The following is a 25,438-nucleotide window of genomic DNA, read 5'->3' on the forward strand; positions in this document are numbered from 1 at the left end:
TCTATCTATCTATATCTCTTTAAACATCACAGTTACGGCTGAAAATGACAAGAGAAATAAACAAGTTATGCTTACGTTACATATCTCAACAATTTTAAATCAACTTCTGTTTTTATTTGTCTTCCCGGAAGCAACATTTTGTGTTAGCTAGAGGTGTGAATCTTCACTGATCTCCCGTTTCCATTACGATTATCATGTCAGCGATTCGATATCTCGATGCGTCAAATACATTTTTCTATTAAAGCCATATAGGATATTTAATTCATAGCTTTTCAAGCTTCAAAAACAAAACATTCTGCAGTGCTCTAATACTAAATAAATTGGATACATAAAACTACACCACTGAGCACATGGCACTTCCTGAATGTGCAAAACATAACAGAATATGTAAACAGAAAGGTTGTTAGGCATACATTAAATTGTAAACAGAAATAATCGATTATGGCCCGGTCGATTATCGATGCAGCATCGTCCATGTCCACGATTTGATGCATCAATTATTTGATTAATTTCAACACCTCTAGTGTTAGCGCAACGTCACGGTGATTCTGTCTATAGTGCTGTAGGAATAAAATTCCTTGATCTTGTTCTGCATTGTCCACATTAATAAATATAGATAAGTGCTGGGGGATAAGACGATATGTATCGTGATCCATCGTCTGAATTTTTCTATATCGTTTCTATATGTCGAAAAAAACCAGCAGCTGAACGGCTGAACGGCAATATTTACGTCATTTGGACGACGTGTTACACTCGGATCCTTGCACATTATGTTCATTTTGCACTAAAGATCCTAATAAAATGAGAAAATACTTTTCATTTCTCAGTATATAATTCACACAGGAGTATACAAAAATAGGCTTTGCCATGTGGTTATTTCATAAAGACTATTTATTTATTTATTTATTGAATTACCAGAAAACATGCTTGTGATAGATATCGTTATCAAGATATCAAATGATCGGGATTGAAGATTTTGGACATATCACCCAGTCCTAATATAAAGAATAAATAATGGCTAAAAACAGGTGTAAAGACAAACACGCATGGCATAATACCCTCATCACAAACAATATCACTGAGTTACAGCAGAATAGTCTGAATCTGTAAAAGTACAGAATCACAACAATGACTTGTAAAGAAAGCAGAAAGAAGACTGAAAGTCTAAGGGCTGACTAACAAACTTCAGAGTATAGTTCTTCAGAGGTAAGTTTATCGTTTTGGTTCTTATATTATTATTTTTATTATTATTATTATTATTATGGCAAAGATAGAATCGTGACTTGTTACAGTAAATGCAGTCAGTCAGGTGATTTAATAACTGAAAAGTTGGTAGAGGAAATGATGGAAATTTACTCGCCATCTGTGTCGTCCCTCCCGACGTGAAACTCTGTTATCTCCTTAGCGATGCGTTCTGCTATTGCTCTGCTGCTGGCGATGATCAACCTCCGGGACATCAGATCAAACGGTCCACCTGGATGAAAGCGAAAAAAAAAAAGTAAGTATTTCTGAAATCAAGTTGAACTTCACATTTTATTAGTACACGACTAATAAACTAATGTGAAATATGTCGGTAAAAATGTGCGTTGTGTTAATCTGAATAAACCAGCTGACGGCTCCCAAAGTTACTGCTCCTGATGTGGCCATTTGTCAGTGCAGAACAATCTACATTTCTCTAGAATTTTAATTTCTCATTGACTTGTAGAGATCAGGTTACACCTTCTTCTCGTTTCCTGATAGAATGAAATCAAAATGTCAGTGTAAGCAGTCGAACCACAGCACAGCTGATGAAGCACCTAATGTGGCATTTGGGAAGCCATTTCACCCTTACTGCTGTTGGTACGCACTGACTGACCAGGTAATGTAAGGGCAATAATATTTCACATTAAGTCAAAGAGTTCCTACTTGACTAATATGATTTAATTAATTAACTTGTCAAAGATAGAATAAGACTATACTAGTCATTAGGGCAACAGTTGAGCACATATATGCCAGTGGAAATTTCCTCCTCCGTGGATTTGGCTTATTACACCACCCAATCGATCAAACAAGCACAATGCATTCCTTTTGAGATGCTCATGTTTAGAAGAACAATTGCTAAGTACTAAGCTAGTCACAAGGGGAAAAGCAATTATAAATTGGATAGTGAAGGCGTGGGCGATGAATTTCCAAGATAATGATCCCACTTATTTTAAAATTTGACACTCTGTTGGATCAGAATTTAAGCTGGAGAGCTGATCAGTAAGTTATAACCATAGACTGTTAAAACTAGGTTATAACCTCCAGTTATCGTCAAAGGAGTAAAAGACTGTGCTGGTAGAAAGTAGTCTCCATCCATGCTACAAGTTTGCTCCACCACATGCCATGCACTCCTCCACTCCTTACTTTTTAAATAAATAAAAAAAGGGAGTGTTGGGGCTGTAAGCAGTCCAACAAAGAGCTGAAACACAGAGATGCATAAACACACGGTGACACGCTCGAGATTGTATTGCAATGATTTATTCCTCCACACGTAAAATACAACTAGCACTGCAGTTACCAAATGTAAAGTTACTTTGTGAGTCGAAATAAGTGCGTTAGTGCGGCTTGGGGGTGAGTTAGGCTCACCAGGGGAGCTCTGTCAAAGCCCAAAAACCCAGGTGAACAGGTGAAGCAAACAAATATGTTATGACTTCCGCTCAAACCGCGATGAAAATGCCCACTACCTACAATATAAGTGCACAATATAATAATCAATAAATAATATAAATGAGACCATAAACAATATACAATATGTGGCTCCTACAGGGAGTGTGAATGTAGAAGCTGCTTACTCTTTTAATAGCCCTGCCATTGTCTAGTGATGGCGAACGGAAGCTTTCTGAACCAGTGAAGCTTTCAATCCAATTGTATCGAAAAAAGGTTCAATACTCGAAGCTTCAGAACTCTATGAGGACATCTGGTGGTGGAAGTTAAGGATTTCACAGATATTATCCATGAATGTCTTTGAGTCAAAGATGAATACATTTTTAGTATGAATTGATGGATAAATAAATAATGACAAATAACTAAGCCTATTTGGGACTTTGCATAAGTAAAAATGTAATTGCCTTATCCACAAAAAAAATAAACAAAGTTAGGATTTTGGTTGTGTTTGTAAACAAATACATCAATTTGGGAGGGAAATGAATGAAGAACACATTGCACACACATTTCTGTGATTATATTGAGTACGTAGCCTAGACTAGAGCAACTTTCTACTCACTATAAACTCTCTACTCGCTATAAACTTACTTGCAATAAACTCTCTACTGGCTATAATAATCGCTATAATAATCTCTCTATTAACTAACTTTCCTGACTCTGTTGACTCTTCTACTGCAACAACCCACAAAGGCGCACCCAGTGAACCGCTTTGAATTCAACTTCGAAGCAGTCACGTGGGGGGGTGTGAAACGAAGCTTCGGACGTCACTGGTCACGTGACTATCCCAAAACGAATCAAGCTCCAATACAAAGCTTCATTCCAAATAGGTTCATTTCTTTGATACATGCTTCGAAGCAGAGGGTTCAAGGGTAACATCACTACCATTGTCTTCTGTGCAGGTTTGACTTGACAAGCAGCTTTCTATTATTTTTTTCCTTTTTTTTTTTTTTTAAATTCGAACAAAAAATAACAACAAAATAAAATATAAAAACACAATAAGTGTGTAGCAACACACCAAAAGGAAAAACAATATCTATAAAGTGTTATAAACAATATGTTCAATCTGTCTGAAAAGGAGCGGGACGAAGGCGAAGCTTGTCATTTTTCCCACCCCTCATTCAACTTTTTTTCTTTTAAAAAGATAATTTTTTGGGGGCATTTTAGGCCTTTATTTTCATAGGACAGATGAAGACATGAAAGGGGAGAGAGAGGGGGAATGACATGCAGCAAAGGGCAGCAGGTCGGAGTCGAACCCACGGCCGCTGCGTCAAGGATTAAGGGCAAACATTTGGCCCATCCCACATGGGATTACAAGACACCACAAACTTATTTAGCAAACATCTTCCGGTCGCATATACAAATCATACGGAGAAATACATGAATACAAGTATATACACATATATACTAGAGGATGGATACCTGACCAGATATTTAGAAATTTAGAAATGATGTTCAGATTCGGTCACATCAGCGCGCCTCTTGTGCACGCCTGTGTTAACGTGAGCTTGCTGCCCCGTGTGCGTTGATGAGCTCATTTGTTGACATTTCCAAATACCTTCCTACAGTTGCTTAATAAAAGCGGGCTTTCCACACAAACAAACGTATGTGTCATTAGTATGAGAAAAAAATTTGATTTTAACTGTGTCGGGCTCGGGTCGGGCTCGGACATAAATATCTTAATGCCTGTCGGGTTCGGGTCGGGCTTGGACAGAAAAATGCGGCCCGATCCGCACTCTAATATATAGACACATACATACATACATACGTATACACACATATACTGTCATACACATATACATACACAGAGCACACACACACTATATACAAACAACAAATCCTCATCTACAGATCATCTCGGCAATCTATAAATGGGCACGTGCTCTACCAAGTGAGCTACCCAGGCGCCCCCCTCATTCAACTTTAAATAGTTCCTGGATATATTATACATGTATGTATCATGTATTTTATATTCATAGCTAGATAACATAAAATATATATAAATGTGCAAAGCCACCAGCTGCACTACTGTGCCCATCTCTGACTGGGTTTCACAGGCATTTGTGAGCAGAAAGGAGGGGGAAAAAAAACAATAAAAACGAGAATTGGTAACAGTAAAAATAATTCATAAATATAATTACTTTTGTTGTATTTGCGCTGAAAGAACAGCAATCTCCTTAAGCAGTTTTTCCACAAGTAAATCACTAGGTTTCCCACTTCCTAGATTTGAATGAGTGAGTCCTCAGGAGCCTCTCAAAAGTTTAGCAAAAGAGCTCAAGTTTTTTTCCAGAGACTCACCTGAAATGTCCATGATAACTCCTCCAGCTTCAGTAACAACCGCTGCCCCTCCAGCCATGTCCCAGCAGTGGATGCCCATGTGGTAGTAAGCATCAGCCGATCCGCACGCTACCAAACACATGTTGACAGCTGCACTTCCCGGGGAGCGGATGCTGTGGATGGAAATGGGATGTCTGATCAGCATTTGACTGCACACGACACACTGTTAACCTCCAGATGGTTTTGTGAATGTTTAGTGAAAGTTTAGTTTCTGAAGTTAGTGACAAACATGGGGAGGGGGAAAAATGTATCAGTTTATGTCACGGAGGTTAGCGCTGACCACTATCATTCACTGTAAAAAGTGTCTATAAAAACATGACAATGGTAATTTTCAGCATTTTGAATTATTGGATAATTTGTAAGTGTGTCACAGAAGGATAAAGAGCAGCCACAGAGAGCTGAAGGTGACAGGCAGCACACCTCCAAAGTGCTTTGCCGTTGTGTGCAACACTACTCGCCCCGTGTACAGCATAAAATCAAGATGCGGTTGCAATTATTTCTAACCGACTTCTTTATCAACACATTTGTTTGTTTTGATGCACTGTAAAGAGATCCAACAGTTACTGTTATTTTGTATTTCTGATAAAGTAGCTGCTCAAGGAATGTTTGCTTGAAGTACTACTCACGGGACTCACCAGAACAAACAAGACTGAAATGTTTAAGAATTACAACTAGTGCACACGTGTATATATTTACCCATGCACAGGGATGGTGAGGATGGTCTTGATGTTGGCCAACATTGTTTTGAAATGCTCAGGATTCTTCCTGAAGCCCATTTCTGTCAGTACCAGAGATTGGCTTATATCTTGGATGAAAACACAACAAAAATATCAGTCAACAAATGACAGCTTGTGTACTCTGAAAACACAGAATCAGTTGGCACTGTCTCTGAGGTTTCACTGTGTAGAGCTGTAACAAGCTGTTATTCTGGCTGTGATATTGCCTCCGCCTGCTGGATTGGTTAAAAACTGCAACACTGAAGCCTAATGTCGCTATCAATATTTGCCTTCTTGTCCTGACACTTTAATCGGGTCTCCGTTGCAGAATGCCCCTTTCCCTTTCCGTGCTGTGTACATTTTGTCCTCGATGCAGCTGTAGACAATCCCAAACTCTATCTGAGACCGAGAGAAATATAAGATATTAAGGAATAGCCATATAAAAAGAGAAAACTACTGTACTACTCATCAGAAATTCACTGGGTTATCAGGGCAATTACTATGTTAAGGACTCCTTTAATTGAGATGTTACAAAAAAGCATGTGATTCACAAACAATAAAACCTACCTCTTTCTTCACAGTGAAGCCAATTGATACGGACACAAATGGGAACCTGCACAAAAGACATTCACGGTATAAAAACAGTCCTTTAATGAACTCCATTTAGGTTTAAGCTCAGGGGAATCAATTTCTATGATCAGTTCAGTTTCTTCTACGCGTCTAATTATCCCTGACAGAGAGGACACTCCAAGAGACAACCTAATTAAAAGATAAGAATAGATGAGGAGCGACAAAGATAAAACAAATTCAGTGCCGTATCGGGTTTCTCAACGGTTTATACAGTACCTGTGAACAAAGTTGGTGGTACCATCAACAGGGTCGATGATCCACGTGGGATTGTCAGTTAGAACACTGGGAGCGCCTGCTGCTACTGACTCCTCACCTATGAAGCTTCAAAAGTCACACAGACAAAACAGAAAATAAACTATTAATGTATGCATCATACGACTGTTATCTCAGCTGCAAACTTAATACAATTGCACTTGATACCTGCTGTGTTTTCTTTCACTTTTCTACTAGAGTCTATAATATGTGATATGAGGTAGTTTTATCTTGTAGCCGTAGCTACCACTACATCATGTCCAAAGTGTTTTTTGTTTTTTTTTCTCTTCGATTTCAAGCAATTTTAGCATCCTGGAGAAAGTTCACATTCTGCAATACTTCTTGGTGGATATATGACCAATATGATATGATATGATATGATATGATGATATATCACTCCGTCCAAGTAGCAGAAGTAGCAGTGCTTCGCCTTTCTGAGAATATAGTTCCCAGTTTGTATACAGTTAGAAGATGGCTGTGTCTCATGTGACCTTGTCATTTGCACACCCTGTGACTATACAAATCACAACATGTAAATAGGAACATGTTGGCGTTATTTTGTTACTTATTGGGAGCAGTAGGCTAGTTGGATCCGGTTACCTCCAGGATCTGTGCTAACTAGGCTAGCGGTGGGTGTGCCAGACAGAGTTACAACACGCACGGAGATGAGAAGGGTATGTATGGACTTATCTAACTCTGGGGGATACGGTGAATAAGCTAAAGTCCCAATAAGTCGGCGTGTTCCTTTAAATTCTTGGCTACAGCGCTGCCAGGATTAGTGATAAGAGCAAGAGTGTGAACATGCTTCATAACACATAGTAGGTATAGAAAACTATCATCCACAATGCAAACCAGATTAGCAAAGGGAATGAAGCATTAAATGCCATGATGCCCGTCCGTATTTGCTGGTTTAATACCTATGAGTGGGGTACTTTTCCTTGATGGAGGATATAATGAGCTGTTCCACTTTCTGGTCCGTCTCAGTCACCAGGTCAACTGGTGAGCTCTTGTGCATGACGGTGATGTCTTTCTGGAGCGCCTCGCGGATCATCTGGCAGAATCACAACAGTAACAAACTCAGCAAGGGGATTCTCTGGATGACTAACCACATCTTCTGCTTTAGTTAAGCGTAACTTTCACCATTGCAGCCCCCTCCCTACCCATACACATCCGTGACTGTACTGACCTGGACACATTCAAAACACTAATGAAAACACACCTCTTCAGATTAGCTTTCCACATACAATAGTCTTACATTTCTCACCTGATAGTTACTGGTTTTATTGTTTTTAATTGCTTTTAATATGCTTGTTTTATGTGTTGGTTTTATTGCTTGTCTGTTTTAGCTGTGCTATATATGCTGGTTTTACTGTAAAATGTCTTTGAGTACCATGTAAAGCGCTACATAAATAAAATGTATTTTATGTAATTATTATTATTATTATTATTATTATTATTATTATAATAATGTGTTGTGTGTAATGGTTACATACGGTTGGCAGTGACTGTTGTAAACCCTTATTTTTTTAGGTTTTAATAAATGCTTTCTTTTTGCAGCACGAAAAAGTCTTGTTCAGTCTACTTTATGCTGTCTATAGTTCATCTCTAGGTTTTATTTTGAATGTTGTATCACAAACTCATCATCACTGTAATTTGTAGATGTTAACTGGATAATACAGCAGGTTCATATATATGCACTTTCTCAGCTTTAAAGCGTTTGGTAATTTCTAGGCTCTCTCTATTTATATTATTCTTACTAATATTATAATGTTACTGCTACTACATTGCACATATGTCTGTTGTTCATACATTGTTCATATTACATAGCCATATTTATTCTGCTCTTATAAGGTAACTGCTAATACACTGCACATATTTATATTTAATTTATATTATTCTAAACCACCTTCTGTAAACCAACTGTATACTACTGTCTACACTGCACTATATCTCTTGTCCTGTCTATGCACCACCTGTCTATACTTTGTATATCGCATTGCACTTTTCTGCTTTTTTTGCACTTCTGGTTGGACGCAAACTGCATTTCGTTGTCTTTGTACTCATACTCTGCACAATGACAATACAGTTGAATCTAATCTAATCTAATCATTTCTTGTCCATCTCTGTGAAATGCTTCTCCCTGTTTCTAACAGCTCTTTGTCCAGATTATCAAAATGTTTAACCTTCAGTGTTGCCTGAGTCTGTTTTGAACTTGGCAAAACTGCAGTTTTGTTCTACAAAGAGACTCGTCTTAGAATCATTTAAATGACAAACATTATTGGAAACATTTGCAATTAATGTTAAAAGGAAAACAACTGACCTTGACTTCCATCCCCAATCTCTAGTCACTACACTGTGCACTACCTTCATCCTGGACTATACATCTGCCCATTGCACATACTATATATTCTTTGCACATTCTGCACTGAACCCATTCAGCCTCTTTTTTCTTTTCTTATGCAACAGTTATTTTGTATACATTTGTTTATTGTATTTATTGTTTATTTCATATTAATGATTAATAGGTTTGTTTGTTTATGTTTGCACCAGCCACCAAGGCAAATTCCACGCAAGTATACTTATTGTGGCAATAACCTTTTTCTGATTCTGATTTCTGAAAACTGTCAAACTTTAAGCCTTTGTTATTGTACTACATGTGAATGTTGTAAATAATTATCTTAACATGACCATGTGCAATATTAGACTTTTAAAATGGTATCATATACCTGCAAGGTTGGTTTTAAATGTGCTCTATAAATACACTGACTTGACTTGACTTGCAAGTTATAGGCTACTGCTGTGCATGCAATAAAGGTAAACCTGGAAGCAAAACTTAAGCTAATATAATATTGTACCACAAGTTATTTCCAGACCATAGCATTAAAAGAAGAAGCAATAACAGTAGCTAGGATTTACTCACCCTCCCAGCCTTTTTGGTGACCTCCACACAGTGATCCATACACTCTTGCCAAAGACAACTCATGTTGATTGGGGACTAAAGTTAGGGATGAGGAGTAACGTTGAATAATGTTATATTCCCTGATAACGTTAGTTACAGATTGTAACGTTAGGTTCCTGTTAAGGAAAAGCGACACAGAAGGTTAATTCACATTCAAAGTAGCGGTTACATTTACAACCGAGGAGCTACTGGCTGGAAAAGGTCATTAAGAAGCAATAAACGTTAAATCTGTTGTAACAGCTAAATTAATGTTAACGTTAGCTCTTTTACACGAATAAACTGGCGCAGAGCACAATGATAAGTAAGTTAAGTTACGGCTAAAAACGTACAATTAACGGTTTAACCAGGCAGCCATGTAGCTAATGTCTTGGTTTACGTTGTAATAAGCTAAGACTACAGTAGTAAGGGTTCCAATAAGCTAACGTTACAGTAGCAGAGGTTCCAAAGCTAGCTAACTCAACCAACCAGTTGGACTGACTCCTGTTGACTTTTAGCCATAGGAGGGTGGGACTAAAGGCAGCTCTCACTCTTATTGGTCAATAAATGCCACTGGATGTGAAGTCACCGTTCTCATTGGCTAGCAATGGCTGTCAATCCTCCTTACAGGAAATTGATAAGCCTTTTTTATCATACTTAAAACATTACAAAATATTGTGCATAGAAGTACAAATATCAGATGATCACATTGAAAAATGATCATTATAACACTTTATCATACATGAAAAAAACAATATGACAAAAAAGACAAATAAAAATCCAATTCAACAGTAAAATGTAAGAGGGAGGTGTGTGAACACAGATAAACACACATTAACCTTATACAACTTCAGTAATTTTATTACAGAGTATTTTAAAACATATAAGTAACATTTGTTTCCATGTTGTCAGAAGGAGAGGCAGCAACAATGTATGATTTACACAAGTATGAGTTTTTATATCTCTGCCTGTCTATATTTGATATTGTGTGCCTATATTAAAGTTCATCTATGACACATAGGCCTACTTTACATCAACCTTGTTTGTGTGTTTTAGGGCGTTTAAAATGAATCCTTGAAGGTATCTATGAAGGTAATTTTAGTTTAAACTGTTGCATGGAGGAAATCACTATTGCTTTCTTTAAAAGGTTTGGGTACCACAAGCATATATATATATATATATATATATATATATATATACATATATACCCTCTTAAGGCCAGAAGGTGGCAGCAGCAGGAGCACACTGTGGGATAATGCACAAATGTATTGACTGCCTTGGTACAGACTTATAAGACATTGGGTATTTAAAATTGTGTTGGCATTTAAGGATGAAATCCATGTCCAAATGTATTCCCATAGACCTAAACAAGCTCAATATGCAATTAGTCTACTGTATGTGCAATTGTTTCTTTGAAGACTTTCAGTACTACATAGTGTAGAAATATTACTATTATTTAGATGTATTATTTTCTGCATAAAATTCATATTATTTGTGTTGCTCTTGGCTATGAGTTGTGTGCAGTCTTAGAGAAAGAAGGTTACATGTTCCAGGGAGGCACACTTGCATTCTCTGTACAATAAATAGACACACAGACGCACAGATGGTTTAGCTTAAGCTTTATTGATTATAGTTTATTATAGTTTAAGAATATGACTGTTGCCAGACAGAGAAGTAGACAGAAAACAGCTTATCAGAGAAGTAGACAGGAAACGGCTTACAGGTAGATGTGTGTAATCGTGAGAAAAGGTCACAAGAAGAGGAATAGTTGCAACTGACAAGAAGATGTGCGACTAATTGTAGTCTATGTACACACACACACACACACACACACACACACACACACACACACACACACACACACACACATCGGCCTGGATACAGAAGAGGAGCATCACCACCGCAGAAGAGGTTAAAAGGTTAGGGAGAGGTTGAGACGGGGTTGCACACAACTTCAACTTTAATTCATAAACTTCCTTTTATGGCAAGATGTTAGTTCTACTTCCAAGAAGCAAATATACACATAGGCTACTGAACATTATGGAAGTATTTATTATAGCATATCTTCCCAAGGTCTATTTGCAGTGGTGGAAGAAGTATTGAGAGCCTTTACTTGAGTTAATAATTCCCAAACATTCATCAATGGCAAGATGTTGCTGCTTTCAAGAAGCAAATCTGCACATACGTTATAGTAATTTTATAGAAGATTTTCCCAAAGAGCTTTACTTTTAAGTACAATTAATGCAAAATGAAATACTCAAGTAAATTACAAGTACCTCAAATTGTACTTAAGTACAGTACTGGAGTAAATGTAGTCTACTTAGTTACATCCCACAACTGCCTATACAGTGTGAGTGCATTTCATTTAGTCAATGTAATGGAGAAGTGAAGAATGTATGAGAGTGCTTAAGGCTCTGAATCAGATTTTGGCTTCCTTTTCTTTGAGGCTACATTCGGTTATTAACCTCTCAGAGACATTCTGTCCTCCTGTGGAAAGCTCTAACAACGCAATTAGCTTTGAAAACACGAGGGCACTCTCTCATCCACGCCGTCTTACAGATTTAACCTCAGACGGCCTTGATCTCGCAAAGAGGTGGCAGAAATTCAAAATCATCATAAGCAGTTAATGAGAAGTCTGGCAACGGTTAGGCATACATTAAATCTAATTCCTCCAACATAGGGCAATGTTTTTTGTATGTTTTAAGACAAGGCAGCATAACGAGAATCCCATTCAGCCAATTCACACATTCTGTATATTGGGTTACAAACGACATGAGATGAAACTATCTATGGTCTCTCTTTAATTCCCTACAATTTTCTGTGAATACTGCATGAAACAAATATAAAGTCCTTTATGCTTATCAGTGTATAAGGTCACTCAGACAGGTCAGATCAGGCCATTTCATATGAATAATTGAATTCACACTTTAGCATTCACACTTTAACAATCTGAAATAATCTGTAATCATTAAGTAGCTAGAGAAGATAGAAGTGTCAGATGCCCTCACAGCCAAATACTGTATGTCGCACTACTTTTGACAGTTATTTGCATCATGCCTCTTTGGCAAATCTATGATATTTTAAAAACACAAGACGCTAGTGATGAAATGTATCCTTTCATCAATTTTGTCACAACCCGATAAGTAGTTCCACAGTTATTCTGAACAAGACTTAGTCTGCAGTCATGCTATAGTTCTGTGAAGATGCAAATCAGCACCAAAACATGCTGATGTTTAGCAGGCGTAATGTTAACCAGAGTGTCAGCATGCTAACATTTGCCAATTGGCACTAAACACAAATTGAAGCGGAGGCTGATATTATTGTCATTTGGAAGTGCTGCAAAAAGTGAATTTTTGACCTAATGATATTCACTTGATGAGGGGATCAAAGTTATTACAGTTCATCCTTTGGGGATCGGGAAAGGCCGTGCCAAATAGGCACGCCAATCCATTTAGCCAAGATATTTCTGTCTCTGTCTATTTCTTGTCTAGAGCAAAGTGGTGGACAACACAGACGCTTTCATCTAATTGAGTTATTATAAAATGCAATTAGTTGGTTCTTAAGATTTGAATCACTGCAGCAGATGCACAAATGACTACAGTAGTATGCATAGCTTCAGCCTGCTTTAAAATGTAATAGAAGGAGTGAAGTTACTTCATCAATGAAGGAAGCGTTATATTTGTTAGGCCTACTGTAGAAATATTTCTATAATCTAGATGTGTTATCAGAATTATATATTATATTGTGTTGCTAATTGCTGTGAGTTGTGTGTAAATCATGAGACGATGGTCACAAGTTCCAGGGAGGACACACTTGTATTCCCTGTACAATGAATAGGCTAGCACAGATGGTTTAGCTTAAGCTTTGAATACAGTTTATTATAGTTTATTAATGTGGTTGTATGTTGGAAACCGTTCTGTACCAGACAGAGAAGTAAAACAACAGGAAATGGCTGTTAGGGAGGTGCGTGCGTTCAGTCGATGGGAAAAAGTTACGAGAAGCAAGAAGAGGAAGTTGCAGTTACACCACAAAGAGGCCCCGAAACCTGATGTGTGTATAAGTGACAACTGAAGAATCTGCCCAGAGACAGAAGGATGGCGACACCCCATTGGTGATGGGACAACCAACTCTTTTGCGCGAGTCAGTTCAACCGGACGGTCGTTGGTTGGCCTATCAAGTTAATAGATTCGGTCACCGGTTCACGTGCCCTCTGCGGCAGGGGGGATTAGTGATCGCGCGTTTACTTCCTCCGCCAGGAACCAAGACACCGCTCGATTACATTAGACTCGAGCGGTTGCACGGTTACATTCGGTCTCGACATATTACTATACTATACTATTTATACACTTTACTGACCGACACTAGACTCACGCACTGCCACGGTTACATTCGGTAGCCGTCTCCTCGTGACAGCCTACCTACCATGTAGCAACATTCACTTCTATTTAACTTAACATAACTACCAAGATAACATTACGTGTATTTGTATGTGATATAATACTTCCCCCTTGGTAATGTAGCCTATGGATTTCCATGAACATAATTCTAAGATCACTTCTTTCCAGCTCTCAGCGAAGGCGGTCGCTTTTTCTCCCTCTCCCTCCCAAGCCTACCCTGCTTGCTATCTTGTCTTGTGTTGTCTACTGTTAACTTTTTAGAGACTCTCCCTGCAAGGCTCTACAAATACCTAAAAATCATGGAATTGATTAACTGGTCTCTCAACGCAATTGTCACTGTATTCTCGAGGAGGAGCACTGGTTCGGGTGAGCCAGCATGTCCTGACGGGACGTTTGCTGCGAGGTATACGATGGACGGCTGGGAGAAACGGCGTGTCGTGTGTCTCTCTGCTCTTTCCGTGGAGGACGTTGAGGATATCTACCTATTTGGAACCCTGATAACTGGAATGTTGCTGATTGGAGGATGCTTCGCTCTGGTTTATCGAAGAATTGGAAAGACTTTGGTAGCTGTCCAAAGCCCAAGGAAGCTGCCTGGCCTGACTAAAGCTGTCGGAAAAGCGATCAGTTTGCAAACTGGGACTATTAATCGCCTGATGGAAAACAACATGGTAATGATGACCCGCGGCTTGGTTACCATCATGAGGAAGGTCATGGATTTGGAAACTAAAATTGACCAGTTGAACAGTGTGTAGTTGGACAATAGAATGAATGTTTAAATTAGAGCAGCCATTCGTGTAGACAAAACACATTTTATCTTTCGGCTCCCTTATCCTGAACGGCCTTGCCAAGGCCGTCTCTTGGAACAAACAGTCACCCTGTTGGGGCTCTGCAAGCGAGACTCTCTTGGTTCCTCCCCCGTCTTCCCCACTGCCTGCTGATTGTCGTATCGGCTCTGGACTGTTCAAGGGTGTCACCACGGCAACGTGCTGTGTCACCACGGCAACGTGCTGTGTTATCGCTATAACATTCTGCGGACTGGGACACTAGTGGGACTGCCGGGCTGTGCGTTTCTCAGCAGGCCAAACTCCCCAACCTACCCTCCCCCGAGTCCACGCCTTCGCCGCTAAATGTGCAACTGTACATTTATGTTATGTTATGTTATGTTCAGCAGTGCAAATGTACTGCTTGTGTGCTATGTGCTGAGGTGTTTTTTTCCTGTTCCCACACTGTTCTTATCTTTATGAGGATAGTCTGAGAGTTGTTTTTTTTCCCCCTCTCCTCTCCTCATGTCATGCTGTATCTGTCCCTGCTATGTTATGTTATGTATGTGATTATTATTATTATTCAGTCAACTAATAAGCAAAATACCAGTGCAACAGTGCAAATATACTGTTTGCGTGCTTTAAATGTGCTCCTGCGAGAGTTGTGTTGAATGTTTTGGATGTAAAGCGCTTTGAGCTGCAATCGATGTATGAAAGGCGCTATACAAATAAAGCTATCTATCTATCTATCTAAGATGCACGAAACATAAAGGTTTCTGGGATCGGTTGATAACTCAAACTTGCCGAGAACCTAGACACCCGTTTGATTACATAGACTCATACATTAGGCACGGTTACGGTCTCGTTCAGTAGCCTGGTGCGCGGTCTCCTTGTGACAGCCTACCTTCCATGTAACAAACATTTAACTTAACATAACTACCAATATAACATGACATGCATTTGTATATGATATCCATCGATAATGTAGCCTATGAATTTCTATGTACACAATCACCTAAGATGCATGAGAAATAAAGGCTTCTGGGATCGCTTGATAACTCAAACTTCCCAAGAACCTAGACACCCGTTTGAAAATAGACTCATGCAGTACCCTCGGTTAAGGTCCTTACGGTCTCGTTCAGTAGCCTGGTGCGCGGTCTCCTCATGACAGCCTACCTACCATGTAGCAACATTCACTTCTACACACACGGTAGCAGAAGAATACCAGCTACACACAACGGCACGAATGAGGTAAAAAAACAGGAGTGAGTCGGTTCATTGACGTATGGCACTCGATTCTCCTGGTTCAGTGACACGACTTGGGTTAATTAACCGGCTCTTTGGTCAGTTCGTCAACACTACATCAAGGAAAAGGATAAGAAGAGAGGGACAGTTAGATTTGAGGCTCATAATTTGACAGAGACTGAGTGGACCTGAGCTCCGTATACTTAGTGTCATTTTGTGAACCCACATATGTGCTGTAAAACTTAACTGCTGGACTTCAGTAAACTTGCTCAACTTGAATCTATCGTCTCAGATTTGATCTGTGAGTTCTGGTATCACAAGTCTCATCAACAGATGGGCGGGAATTAGAGTGGTTAGAGTAATTGGAGTCAGATCTTTTCTGGCCTTCGGGCCTTGTATTTTTCCAAGAATTCCCTTCATTACTAAAACCACTCCCAGTGATGGAAAAGTGAAAGTAGTAAGTAAGTAGTAAGAAGTAAAAGTATCAGCAGGCCTAGGCCTACCACAATGGAATAATACTCAGTATTTAAGCATTGCAATAGAAGTATTAACTGTGAAGAATGAAGGAAAATGGTCCAGTGTTGCATTACTTTTTGCATTACCTGTATGAACTAACAATCTCATGTTCTCATTGTATTTTCTTCTGAAACCTAAACCTAAGTACTACTTCACAAAATACCATTTACTGTCTTCAACCTAATACTGTGGGCTCATTTTGAAGCATACTCTACAAATTGCCCTGCTGAAATTCATAATTCAGTGTGTCCAGTAACGCAAATAACAACGCATTTTTCCTCCTCCAACCCATCACACCATGACCCAAAGAACAGGGAACACTCTGTGTGGGGAGATTCTTATTGGTACCATAATGGAAGTCATGTGGATTTACTCTTTGTGACAGGAGGCTGGGGGAAAAAAACAGTGCATCTGTCCCTAAATCACTTATCTGTGGGCTGACTAGGAGCTGTGTGTGTCCAGCTATAAAGACAAGTCTCTTGGGCATGTCCGCCATTAGCCCTGAGTGGAGGGTACACATCACATTACACCACAGCTGGACTCAATTTGTGCCGAATTCTTACCTGAGCAAAGCTTTTAACATCACAACAACGAAGCCATTTGTTGCAATTTAACCTCCTACATGGAAAAAGGTGAGCATTTACTTCTATGTTTCCTCATAGGGTTGCAAAACCTAGCATGTTTGTTCACATATTTTATAACTGCATGTGCTAGCCACTGTAATTTAAAACAAAAATGTGTATCTCCTTGATATGCTCTGAGGCGTATTGTTTTCTAAAGGTCAGCTATGATTATGTGTTAAAATCACCTGCAGGGTATTTGAACAGCTGCCAGGTTTGATAGTTTGAGACAAAAAGAAAACTGTGGGAGGAAGTTTTGTACATGCCATGAGAAAATTTAGTCTAGGGGTGCAAGATATATCGACTCAATATCGTTATTGCAATATCACGTTGCGCAATATTATATCTTGGGGTGCAAGATATATCGACTTAATATTGTCGATATAATATATTATTTTGTGGAGCACTGCGTCCTGTCCGTTGGCTGTGTGGCTTAGTTGTGTTTGATTTAGAGCCCGCTTGAAACGCTATAATGATCATGTTTCATTGGCCACATGTTAGTGACAAAAAAACGGAACGAATCAGAGAAGCGAAAGAAAAGTTGTGTCCTGTTCTCCTTATATATTTTATACTGTACAACCAGTAATGCATGTCCTGTTCTGTAGACACGGTCGTTATTTATTCATTCATGTTGTACCAGTCCAATATGACCGTCAGTTAAAATAAACCTTGTGTTGTGAGAAAACTTGTTTAATTTGTTATGAATCTATTTTGATGCGTTTTCCCGTAACTTTTGTAATTTTACATATGTTTAAAAATATCGAAATTAATATCGATATCGCAATATTCATAATCAATATCGCAATATCACATTTTGTCAATATCGTGCAACTCTACTTTAGTCACCAGGAAAAGTACCTGCTGGCCTGGAGTCAAATTCAAAATTGATAGAACATGTTTTGTTGCTGTTGATCTACAGTGAGGCGGATTAAGGCATGCATAAACACGAGGCTGGGGCGCTCCAGGGTATCTCCCCTAAAACATCTGTGCCCTCTGTAATGATCAGCGTGACAGTATGTAAGTAACTTTCCCACATTTTCTTCTATCCCTTTCTTCCTTCTGATGCACCCATCCCAAATGTTATACATAATGTATTCATCCATCTTTGTGTCCACTTTCCAAAAGGGTTTCTTATGTTCCTGCTCTGCCCTGGTCAACTGAGAGCACAGCTGGGGACTACAGCCAACATTAAACACATTGTGGTTGGAAGGTGTTACAATTACATCACACTAGTTAACCCCAGCTTGAGGTACTGTACGGTGACTTTAAACTCATATCCTTACATTTCCAATTTTGGGTGGGACTCAAATTGAGCCTCTAAACTTGAAAGATTTCCTCCCAATGCAGAAGAATCTTTGCTGGCAAATGATCAGGGTGACAGTGACATCTTTAAATGTCTTGTTTTGTCTGACCAACAGTCCAAAACCCAAAGATAACTCAGTTTACCTTCGTAAATAAACTAGCAAATATTCACATTTAAGGAGCTGAAACAAGAGAATTTGGGCATATTTTATGATAAATTGATTCATTATTTAGTCTATGACAAAAATCAGAATCTAAGGTGACGTAATCGAATGTCTTGTTTAGTCCGACCAGCCTTCAAAAACTCAAACATATTGGATAGGAGAAAAACAGCAAATCTTCCCATTTGAGAAGCTGCAGGCACAAAATATTTTGCCAGTTTGCAAGCGTGTAAGTGTAACCACTAATTATCAAAAAAGACACTTATTTGCTGCAGCCCTAAAGTAAAATAAAGATACATTTCATTTTCATGTGTAGGTTGGACTGTGAGGAGATCTGGAGACAGTTTGAAGAGGCGGTTGTCCGTCAGTCCTCTTGTAATGTGACGGTGGAGCATTATCGTCACATGTTTTACGCCATGCCACAGACCTGGCCCTGTGATAGGGTGAGGAAGAGCTCTTCTTTTTTCTTTTCCTTTTTTTGAATACTTTTTATTACAATTTACACTCTATTGGTATTACACACTATACCTTGGTTCTCAACCTTTTCGAGTCGCCCCCCCCAGAATAATGAGGATTGCGTTCCTGACCCCCCACCCCCTTGACAATGCGAAAAAGAGAACTGCAAACCGGTGCAAACAGCTGTTTCTACACACCTCCCCCTGCTGATTTTGGGGGACTTTTGTAAATGCTCTCATTAATACATGTAAACAAGAAATGCTTTGCTTTACTGATTTTTAGTTTTAGCAGCTAGCACCCAGCCTTGTCCAAGTGCCCCAGGCTCTGTGGATTTTTGATGCGCTTGTGACTTTTTCTCTTCCCTTGACCTGCCTTAAGACCTCTTTCTGTGTTCCAGGACCTCCAGATTTACGAATGAAGCTCTAAATATACAACCCATGAAATGTACCACTCACACAGTAATGTAAAAACCATTCCCCAGTCTAAAATGTTATTACAATTTTTGTCTCCACAACCATCTGGCGACCCCCAGAAGTGAGCTCGCAACCCAAGGTTAAGAACCACTACACTACACACAGGCCTGAAATACATACACACACGCTCAGGTCCTATACATGCACAATTAGAGAGATGTCAGAGTGAGTGGGCTGCGACTGCTGGACAGGCGCCCTGAGGGGGGAGGGGGGGGGGTTTGGTGCCTTGCTCAAGAACACCTTGGCAATGCCCAGGAGGATGGAGGACAGGGACTTGAACCAGTGACCCTCCGGTCCCTACGGACTGGGCTACTTCCACCATACCTTTCAAAATGAGATACACGTTCATAATTTTTCATTAGATATCAAAATCTTTTAAGACTTAAGCTGCTTTATCACATTTTCCTTTCCTTCTGTTCAGTTCCTCTTCTGGAGTAAAACCAGGATTCTGATGCACAGCTATGCAGCTGTTGTACGTCACTTCTGGACCCTGGAGGACACGCTGGCTGGCTACATGTTCAACGACCTCATCTGGTGTGGACAAGAGGAAGACTCCGGTAGATCTTTTCTAGTTTTAACAAGACCGAGATGACTGAATGACAAGAAAAGAGGCACTGTCTTTCAGAGATGGGGACTTGAGTCTGAGACTCGGACTCAAGTCGCACAAACAGCTGACTTCAGACTTGACTTGCGACTCCACCCAAAAGACTTCAGACTTGACTCGGACTCGTGCTTCGAGACTCGTCAACAACCTGTTTTCATGCAATTATTGTTTTTTAAATCTAAATTCGTTAATGTAGTTATATTTTCTTTTATTGGCGCATATATGTTGGGGAAACGCATGCGCTATGCTTATGTGCGCGGCGCGCACTCACATAAATGCATTGACGATGGCGACACCAAGTTCTCCCGGAGTTGTGCCTTTTGTCATTAGTTTTGCTTTCAATAACTTTGTAAACAGTGGCAGTAAGTGAACAGCTACATGCAAGGTGTGTGGCACCAAGATAAAAGATGCCGGATCAACAACGTCAAACTTTATCAGGCATCTCAAAACGCACCCAGATAGGTCAGTCACTTGCTAATGTGAAAGAGACGTTAAATTTAGCATGTATCTCACAGGTAACAAGCTAACCATCGCAAAGTGTTGTGCTAATGCTGGGAACAGGCAAATTCTGTCTTTATAGTTGTATCCATATGATGTGACAGACTTAAGTTAATATTTCACCAGGTTGTTGAATAGCAATACGGAAAGTATCAGTTCTCACGTTTGCACCATAGTTAGTGTATTAACTTTCTATACAGATGTTTTCCTCAAACTTTGAACACTGAAAAACATGTATTCTTTGGTGCAGATACCAAAATGTTGAAAAATACAGTTATGAAATTGAAACAGAGTTATTAATTTGTGTTACTAATTTGTGTTTCTTCAGATTGCATTGCAGTAGACCATATAAAGTTATCCCACAACTAATTTTGATACTGTACTGTATGGATGGTAGCTACAGGACATGCTTTGACATCATTCATAAGATTTAACAATACAGTGTTAGGGACAGATCTGATGGCCAGAGACTTGAGACTGGACTTGGACTTCCAAAAAATGACTTGTGAACATCTCTGCTGTCTCTTCAGAAACATTCACATGATAACAAGCACAGATTAGAGAAAATTCCTGGTTGTAGCAGAAGGACAGTTTTCTTCTCTCCTGTTAAATTAATTATTACACAAACCCTCCCATTTATCTTGTGATCATTTGAAGAGGTCTTGATCTCCAGGTTAGGAAACACTGCAGTGACCCAACCATGATATAGCATTTCCTGTAACTGAATTTTGGTGGCATAAGGTACCAAAAGGACACAATCAGATCCATTATTTAAAAACAAGGACATAAAACTGAACAACAATTAAGTATAATGTAATAAAATATGAATTAGTTATTAACTAATGACTACTGATTTTATTATTTTCGGCTAATTTGAGATGTCACTGATAATGCCTACTAGTCCCTAGTCATCTGATATTCCATTTCACAGTTGTAAACATAAACATTCTAAATGGCCCCAAGTTGATTTCCTGTTGCAATGTACTATGTGAATGACTTTTGCCTTGCAATGGAATTCCATTGAAAAGGTCTATACATATATATACAATTTTTCATCTTCTTGCATTTAATGTTAAAATGAACCACTGATAGTTCTCATTATCAACACAATTGAGGCATTTTATATGAAACCGTAAGGTCACACTTGTTGCGCTATATTGCATCATGTCACAAACAACACAGAATAGATATTTGCATTTACAATCCATATTTTTATACTAACAATCTATTATGATAATCGTCAATGCCCTTTCATTATTTACCAGAAAAAGATTAAGATAAAATGCAGGAAATGGAAGATGCAATGATACATGTAAGTTCCTTAAAACTGCACTAATCAACGGTTTTATATTGACAATGGATCAAATGAACACTTGTCTGTAATATGGGGTCACTCATATTAACTCGACCGACTCTGCAAATCCCCTTAGCTCTAGAGAGCGTTTTAGTGTCTTTCAGCTCATTGTTTTGGTTTTATAACCCACAACTTTACAGTAGTAAAAGTGTAGTGAAAAAATCCTCCCTGTACTGTACACTACCTGCTCAGCAGCAAACAGCAGACAGACAGAGTTAGCAACTAGCTGGTGAACATAGTGGAGCATTTAGCAGCTAAAAACTCAAATATTTCCCTTTAAGAGTTGGTGGAGACCAAAAGCAGAGGTTAAAGAGAGATAAAATTGGACTTACAGTCATCAAGTGGATACAAACACGACTCCAAACCAATGATAATGTTTCTCCGTAACTGCTGGATGTGTAAATTAGCAAACAGTTTGCCATCTCAACGACAACAACTAAAAGTTAAAAATATGTCAGTGTTGTGTTTCAGCTTGTTTCGGTTTCCCTAAGCTGGCCAAAAAGTCAGTTAATGCATCTTTCAATTGTTTAAAATAATGTACCAAAGTACCAAAACTATACCAACATATTTCCTTAAAAATTCTTTTAAAATCTTAACAACAAAAAGTGTAATCAATTTTGCTTTCATTCATGTGCTTTTAGAATTAGGAAAATTAGAAGAGATCTTGGTAGCACTGGGATTTGAATGTTTCCACGTTTTTTTAATACAGGTGTAGTGCTGAGTGATTAACTACATGTCGTCGCGTCAACACTTCACCTACTGTAAACTTGTTTTTCTCACTATTCATTCTCATTTAAAAAGTATCAAGCTGGTTTTAACTGATAGCTGTGGATATGACACACAGGTTTTGATTTCAGCTCTTGTCCAGAGTGGTCGGCATGTAGAAATCATCCGGTGTATTCCTTGTGGAGGCAAGCCTCGCAGAATGTGAGTTTAATGTCCAACACACAGCTGTGTTGTTTATCATTCATATGCAACATATTGCTCCAAAACCAGCAGTGGAATAATTACTCTCATGCGACTTTCTTCACCTGTTTGTTAGTTTGCAGAAATGGCATGTGGCAACATCACGGTCTTACTGAATGGGTCTATTGTCAATGCCTTCAGTAGGAAAAGGTAAAAAGAAATAGATAAACATTTTTAGCAATGGTGTTTGAGTATGTATAAAATATTTTTTTATTTTTATTTTTATCTCACAGCATGTTTGGAAGTGTTGAACTGGACAGCCTGAAACCACACAGGGTGAATTATGTCAACATAAAGGTGGTGACCAATCTAGAGGGACCGTTTATGTGAGGATAAAAACAGCTGATATTTCGTATTATAGTAGAATGTTACTTTCACCTAAAACAGTACCACTTTCTAATAAGTCACCCTTTATGAAGTGTTTTTTTTAAAGTTGTAACTAATGACTTATCACTTCATGTCAATGATTTATAGGTTAGTTATAAGCAGTGAATAAAAACCAGGTTGTGAAAAATTCCTCTGTCAGGTTCAAATGTTTCTTTTTAGCTCTAGCTTTAGTTAATTCACCAGGAAGACCGTCTAATGTAAAACTTCTGGAAAAACCTGTGGAGAATCTGGATCAAAATGAATTTATTATGTCATTAACAATTATAACTGAAAACTTTATTTCGTATTGTTTAAAGTCCACAAATACCTAGTATGACCAACATTTATGAATCGCTATATTGGAATAACAAGACTATGCGTCCTGGTATGACCAATTATTGGATTAATGGATTGATAAGCCATTAATGGCTTATAACTGATATATAAAGAATTATTATCAGCCATCCACACTGCAGTAAGTACAAGCTTTAAAAATGGTGACTTATCAGTAAGTGGTAACTATTTAGATCCACAAATCAAGTCTCTTGTTTTTCTTCTTTTACAGAGAAACATGTAGTGAAGGATCCATTGTGGACCTGATCCAGGTCCTCCAGTCCAGAGGTTTCCGCTGGACTTGCACAGACAAGGACCAGTAAGTGACGTCCAACAAGTCCAAATAAATTAAACAATAAAATATGTTCATTGCCCTAGAACAACACAGACAGACAGATTCATAGACAAACAGAGAGGTTCCTGACCAAAGTACCCTGGAGTAACACAAATCATATTTCTTCACAGGACCCTGATGATCCTTCAGTGTATCCAGAACCCCCAACAGTCCTCCTGCCAAACATGTGCAAACAGCCTCTCACACAGAAAGAGCCTCACATTTCAGTGAATAGCATGTATTCTGATATTGATATTTGAAGGTGGCTACAATTAAACTGGCTGCTCAAAAGATTTCCTGAATTAAAGTGTTTTTCTTTATACCACACACTTGTCATTGATCACATTTCATTAGCACATTAGGTCAGAGAGTCTCTTGGAGTGCAAAATTGATCTGCTTCCGAATTTAAAAGCTTCTGCTTTACAATTGACTGGATTATGCTAATCGAATGTGACTTTGTGGGAGAAGCACCGCTAAAGCAAAAATATCAGCCCGACCTAATGGCCTCAAGGTGGTTCGTTACCAATTCTGAAGCCCTGTCTATGTCAAAAACTAGTTTTTATGCTTTTGATGCATTTTCCTAAATCAGTGTGTTTAATCAAATTACCACACAGCCAATCTGACGGATGAAGAAGGGGTTAATTGGAGTCCAGAAGCTCATATTCGCCCTGCCGTATAAGGCCTACACTATTTTCATGACTTTAGCTTAACCATCTGTGCATCAAGAGGTCACCCAGAGTGCTTTTAACCACTTCCTCAATTTGACTGCACACACAGCTCTTTTGCAACTTAGCACATACACACCTACTCTTAATAAAATATTCATACAATAGCTTGAACATATACTTGAAGTACCAAAGGTAAAATTACTCAATATGCAGAAGGGCCCCATATCAAAATATTGTATATTCACTGGATTATAATTATTGATGCATTCATGTGTTCAATGTTGCTTGTAAAAGTGAAGCTAATTTCAATGAATGTACATACTGCTAAGTAGCTTGAGAGTTTACTCCCAGAGATCAATAAAGTCTAATCTTTAATAATATCCTACATCATAATGTATGTGTTAATAAATAAATTAAAACATTTTAAAAAATGTACTACTAAATACAGTTGTCAAATGAATAAAGTGGAGTTAAAAGTACAATATTTGCCTTTGAAATGTATGAAGTAGAAAGTAGCATGAAATGCAGATACTCAAGTGAAGTACAACTACCTCGATATTATAAAATAGATAGGAGTGTACAATGAGTGGGGCAGACTCAGTATTTAGGTTTTTTATGTATTCATATGTATTCATATTTTATAAATATTTTTCAGTGTTTTCATTTGACTTTAGTATTTCTAACTTACTGGATACAGTCTGAGGCGCACCCCTACATAGTTAAAGCGAGTATATTAAAAGTGGAATAGTTAAATATGTATTTCTGTTTGTGAATATCACACTCTAATACAACTGCTCAACGGTCTCTTTGTTTGGGCAGCTCCATCTCAACA

At 38.6% G+C, this 25,438-nt stretch overlaps 2 protein-coding genes across 5 annotated transcripts; one reads left to right on the forward strand and one right to left on the reverse strand.

Annotated features, from left to right (window-relative positions):
• Window positions 1–876: 876 nt before the first annotated feature.
• Window positions 877–10,047, reverse strand: LOC116048597 (inositol monophosphatase 1-like). 4 transcript variants are annotated; one of them, XM_035998256.1, is made up of 10 exons: window positions 9,999–10,016; window positions 9,906–9,967; window positions 9,538–9,692; window positions 7,535–7,668; window positions 6,582–6,686; window positions 6,303–6,348; window positions 6,026–6,134; window positions 5,716–5,824; window positions 4,981–5,132; window positions 1,231–1,474 (listed from the first exon to the last, which is right to left on the reverse strand). In XM_035998256.1, the coding sequence occupies exons 3-10, from the start codon at window positions 9,598–9,600 to the stop codon at window positions 1,353–1,355; spliced, it is 840 nt and encodes a 279-aa protein (XP_035854149.1). In that variant the 5' UTR covers window positions 9,601–9,692; window positions 9,906–9,967; window positions 9,999–10,016; the 3' UTR covers window positions 1,231–1,352. The 4 variants fall into 4 exon arrangements, with proteins under 4 accessions (XP_031153630.1, XP_035854149.1, XP_031153628.1 ...); XM_031297768.2 differs by having other exon boundaries at window positions 9,906–10,047; XM_031297770.2 differs by lacking the exons at window positions 9,906–9,967; window positions 9,999–10,016 and having other exon boundaries at window positions 877–1,474; window positions 9,538–9,778.
• Window positions 10,048–16,550: 6,503 nt separating this feature from the next.
• LOC116048591 (ADP-ribosyl cyclase/cyclic ADP-ribose hydrolase 1-like) lies at window positions 16,551–24,265 on the forward strand. The gene is made up of 10 exons (XM_035998241.1): window positions 16,551–17,103; window positions 18,011–18,108; window positions 18,217–18,340; window positions 18,871–18,997; window positions 19,905–20,040; window positions 22,784–22,866; window positions 22,982–23,055; window positions 23,139–23,231; window positions 23,837–23,923; window positions 24,070–24,265. The coding sequence occupies exons 2-10, from the start codon at window positions 18,027–18,029 to the stop codon at window positions 24,167–24,169; spliced, it is 906 nt and encodes a 301-aa protein (XP_035854134.1). The 5' UTR covers window positions 16,551–17,103; window positions 18,011–18,026; the 3' UTR covers window positions 24,170–24,265.
• Window positions 24,266–25,438: the final 1,173 nt, after the last annotated feature.

Source organism: Sander lucioperca, chromosome 23, assembly GCF_008315115.2.
Source record: "Sander lucioperca isolate FBNREF2018 chromosome 23, SLUC_FBN_1.2, whole genome shotgun sequence".
Lineage (NCBI taxonomy): Eukaryota > Metazoa > Chordata > Actinopteri > Perciformes > Percidae > Sander > Sander lucioperca.

Coding starts and splice junctions, on each gene's coding strand:
- LOC116048597 (XM_031297770.2), bottom strand. CDS start 9,600: ATGAGTTGTCTTTGGCAAGAGTGTATGGATCACTGTGTGGAGGTCACC. Junction 7,669..9,537: donor TCACCAAAAAGGCTGGGAGG/GTGAGTAAATCC, acceptor TGATTCTGCCAG/ATGATCCGCGAGGCGCTCCA. Junction 6,687..7,534: donor GAAAAGTACCCCACTCATAG/GTATTAAACCAG, acceptor TGACTTTTGAAG/CTTCATAGGTGAGGAGTCAG.
- LOC116048591 (XM_035998241.1), top strand. CDS start 18,027: ATGCATAAACACGAGGCTGGGGCGCTCCAGGGTATCTCCCCTAAAACA. Junction 20,041..22,783: donor TGGACAAGAGGAAGACTCCG/GTAGATCTTTTC, acceptor TATGACACACAG/GTTTTGATTTCAGCTCTTGT. Junction 22,867..22,981: donor GGAGGCAAGCCTCGCAGAAT/GTGAGTTTAATG, acceptor CCTGTTTGTTAG/TTTGCAGAAATGGCATGTGG.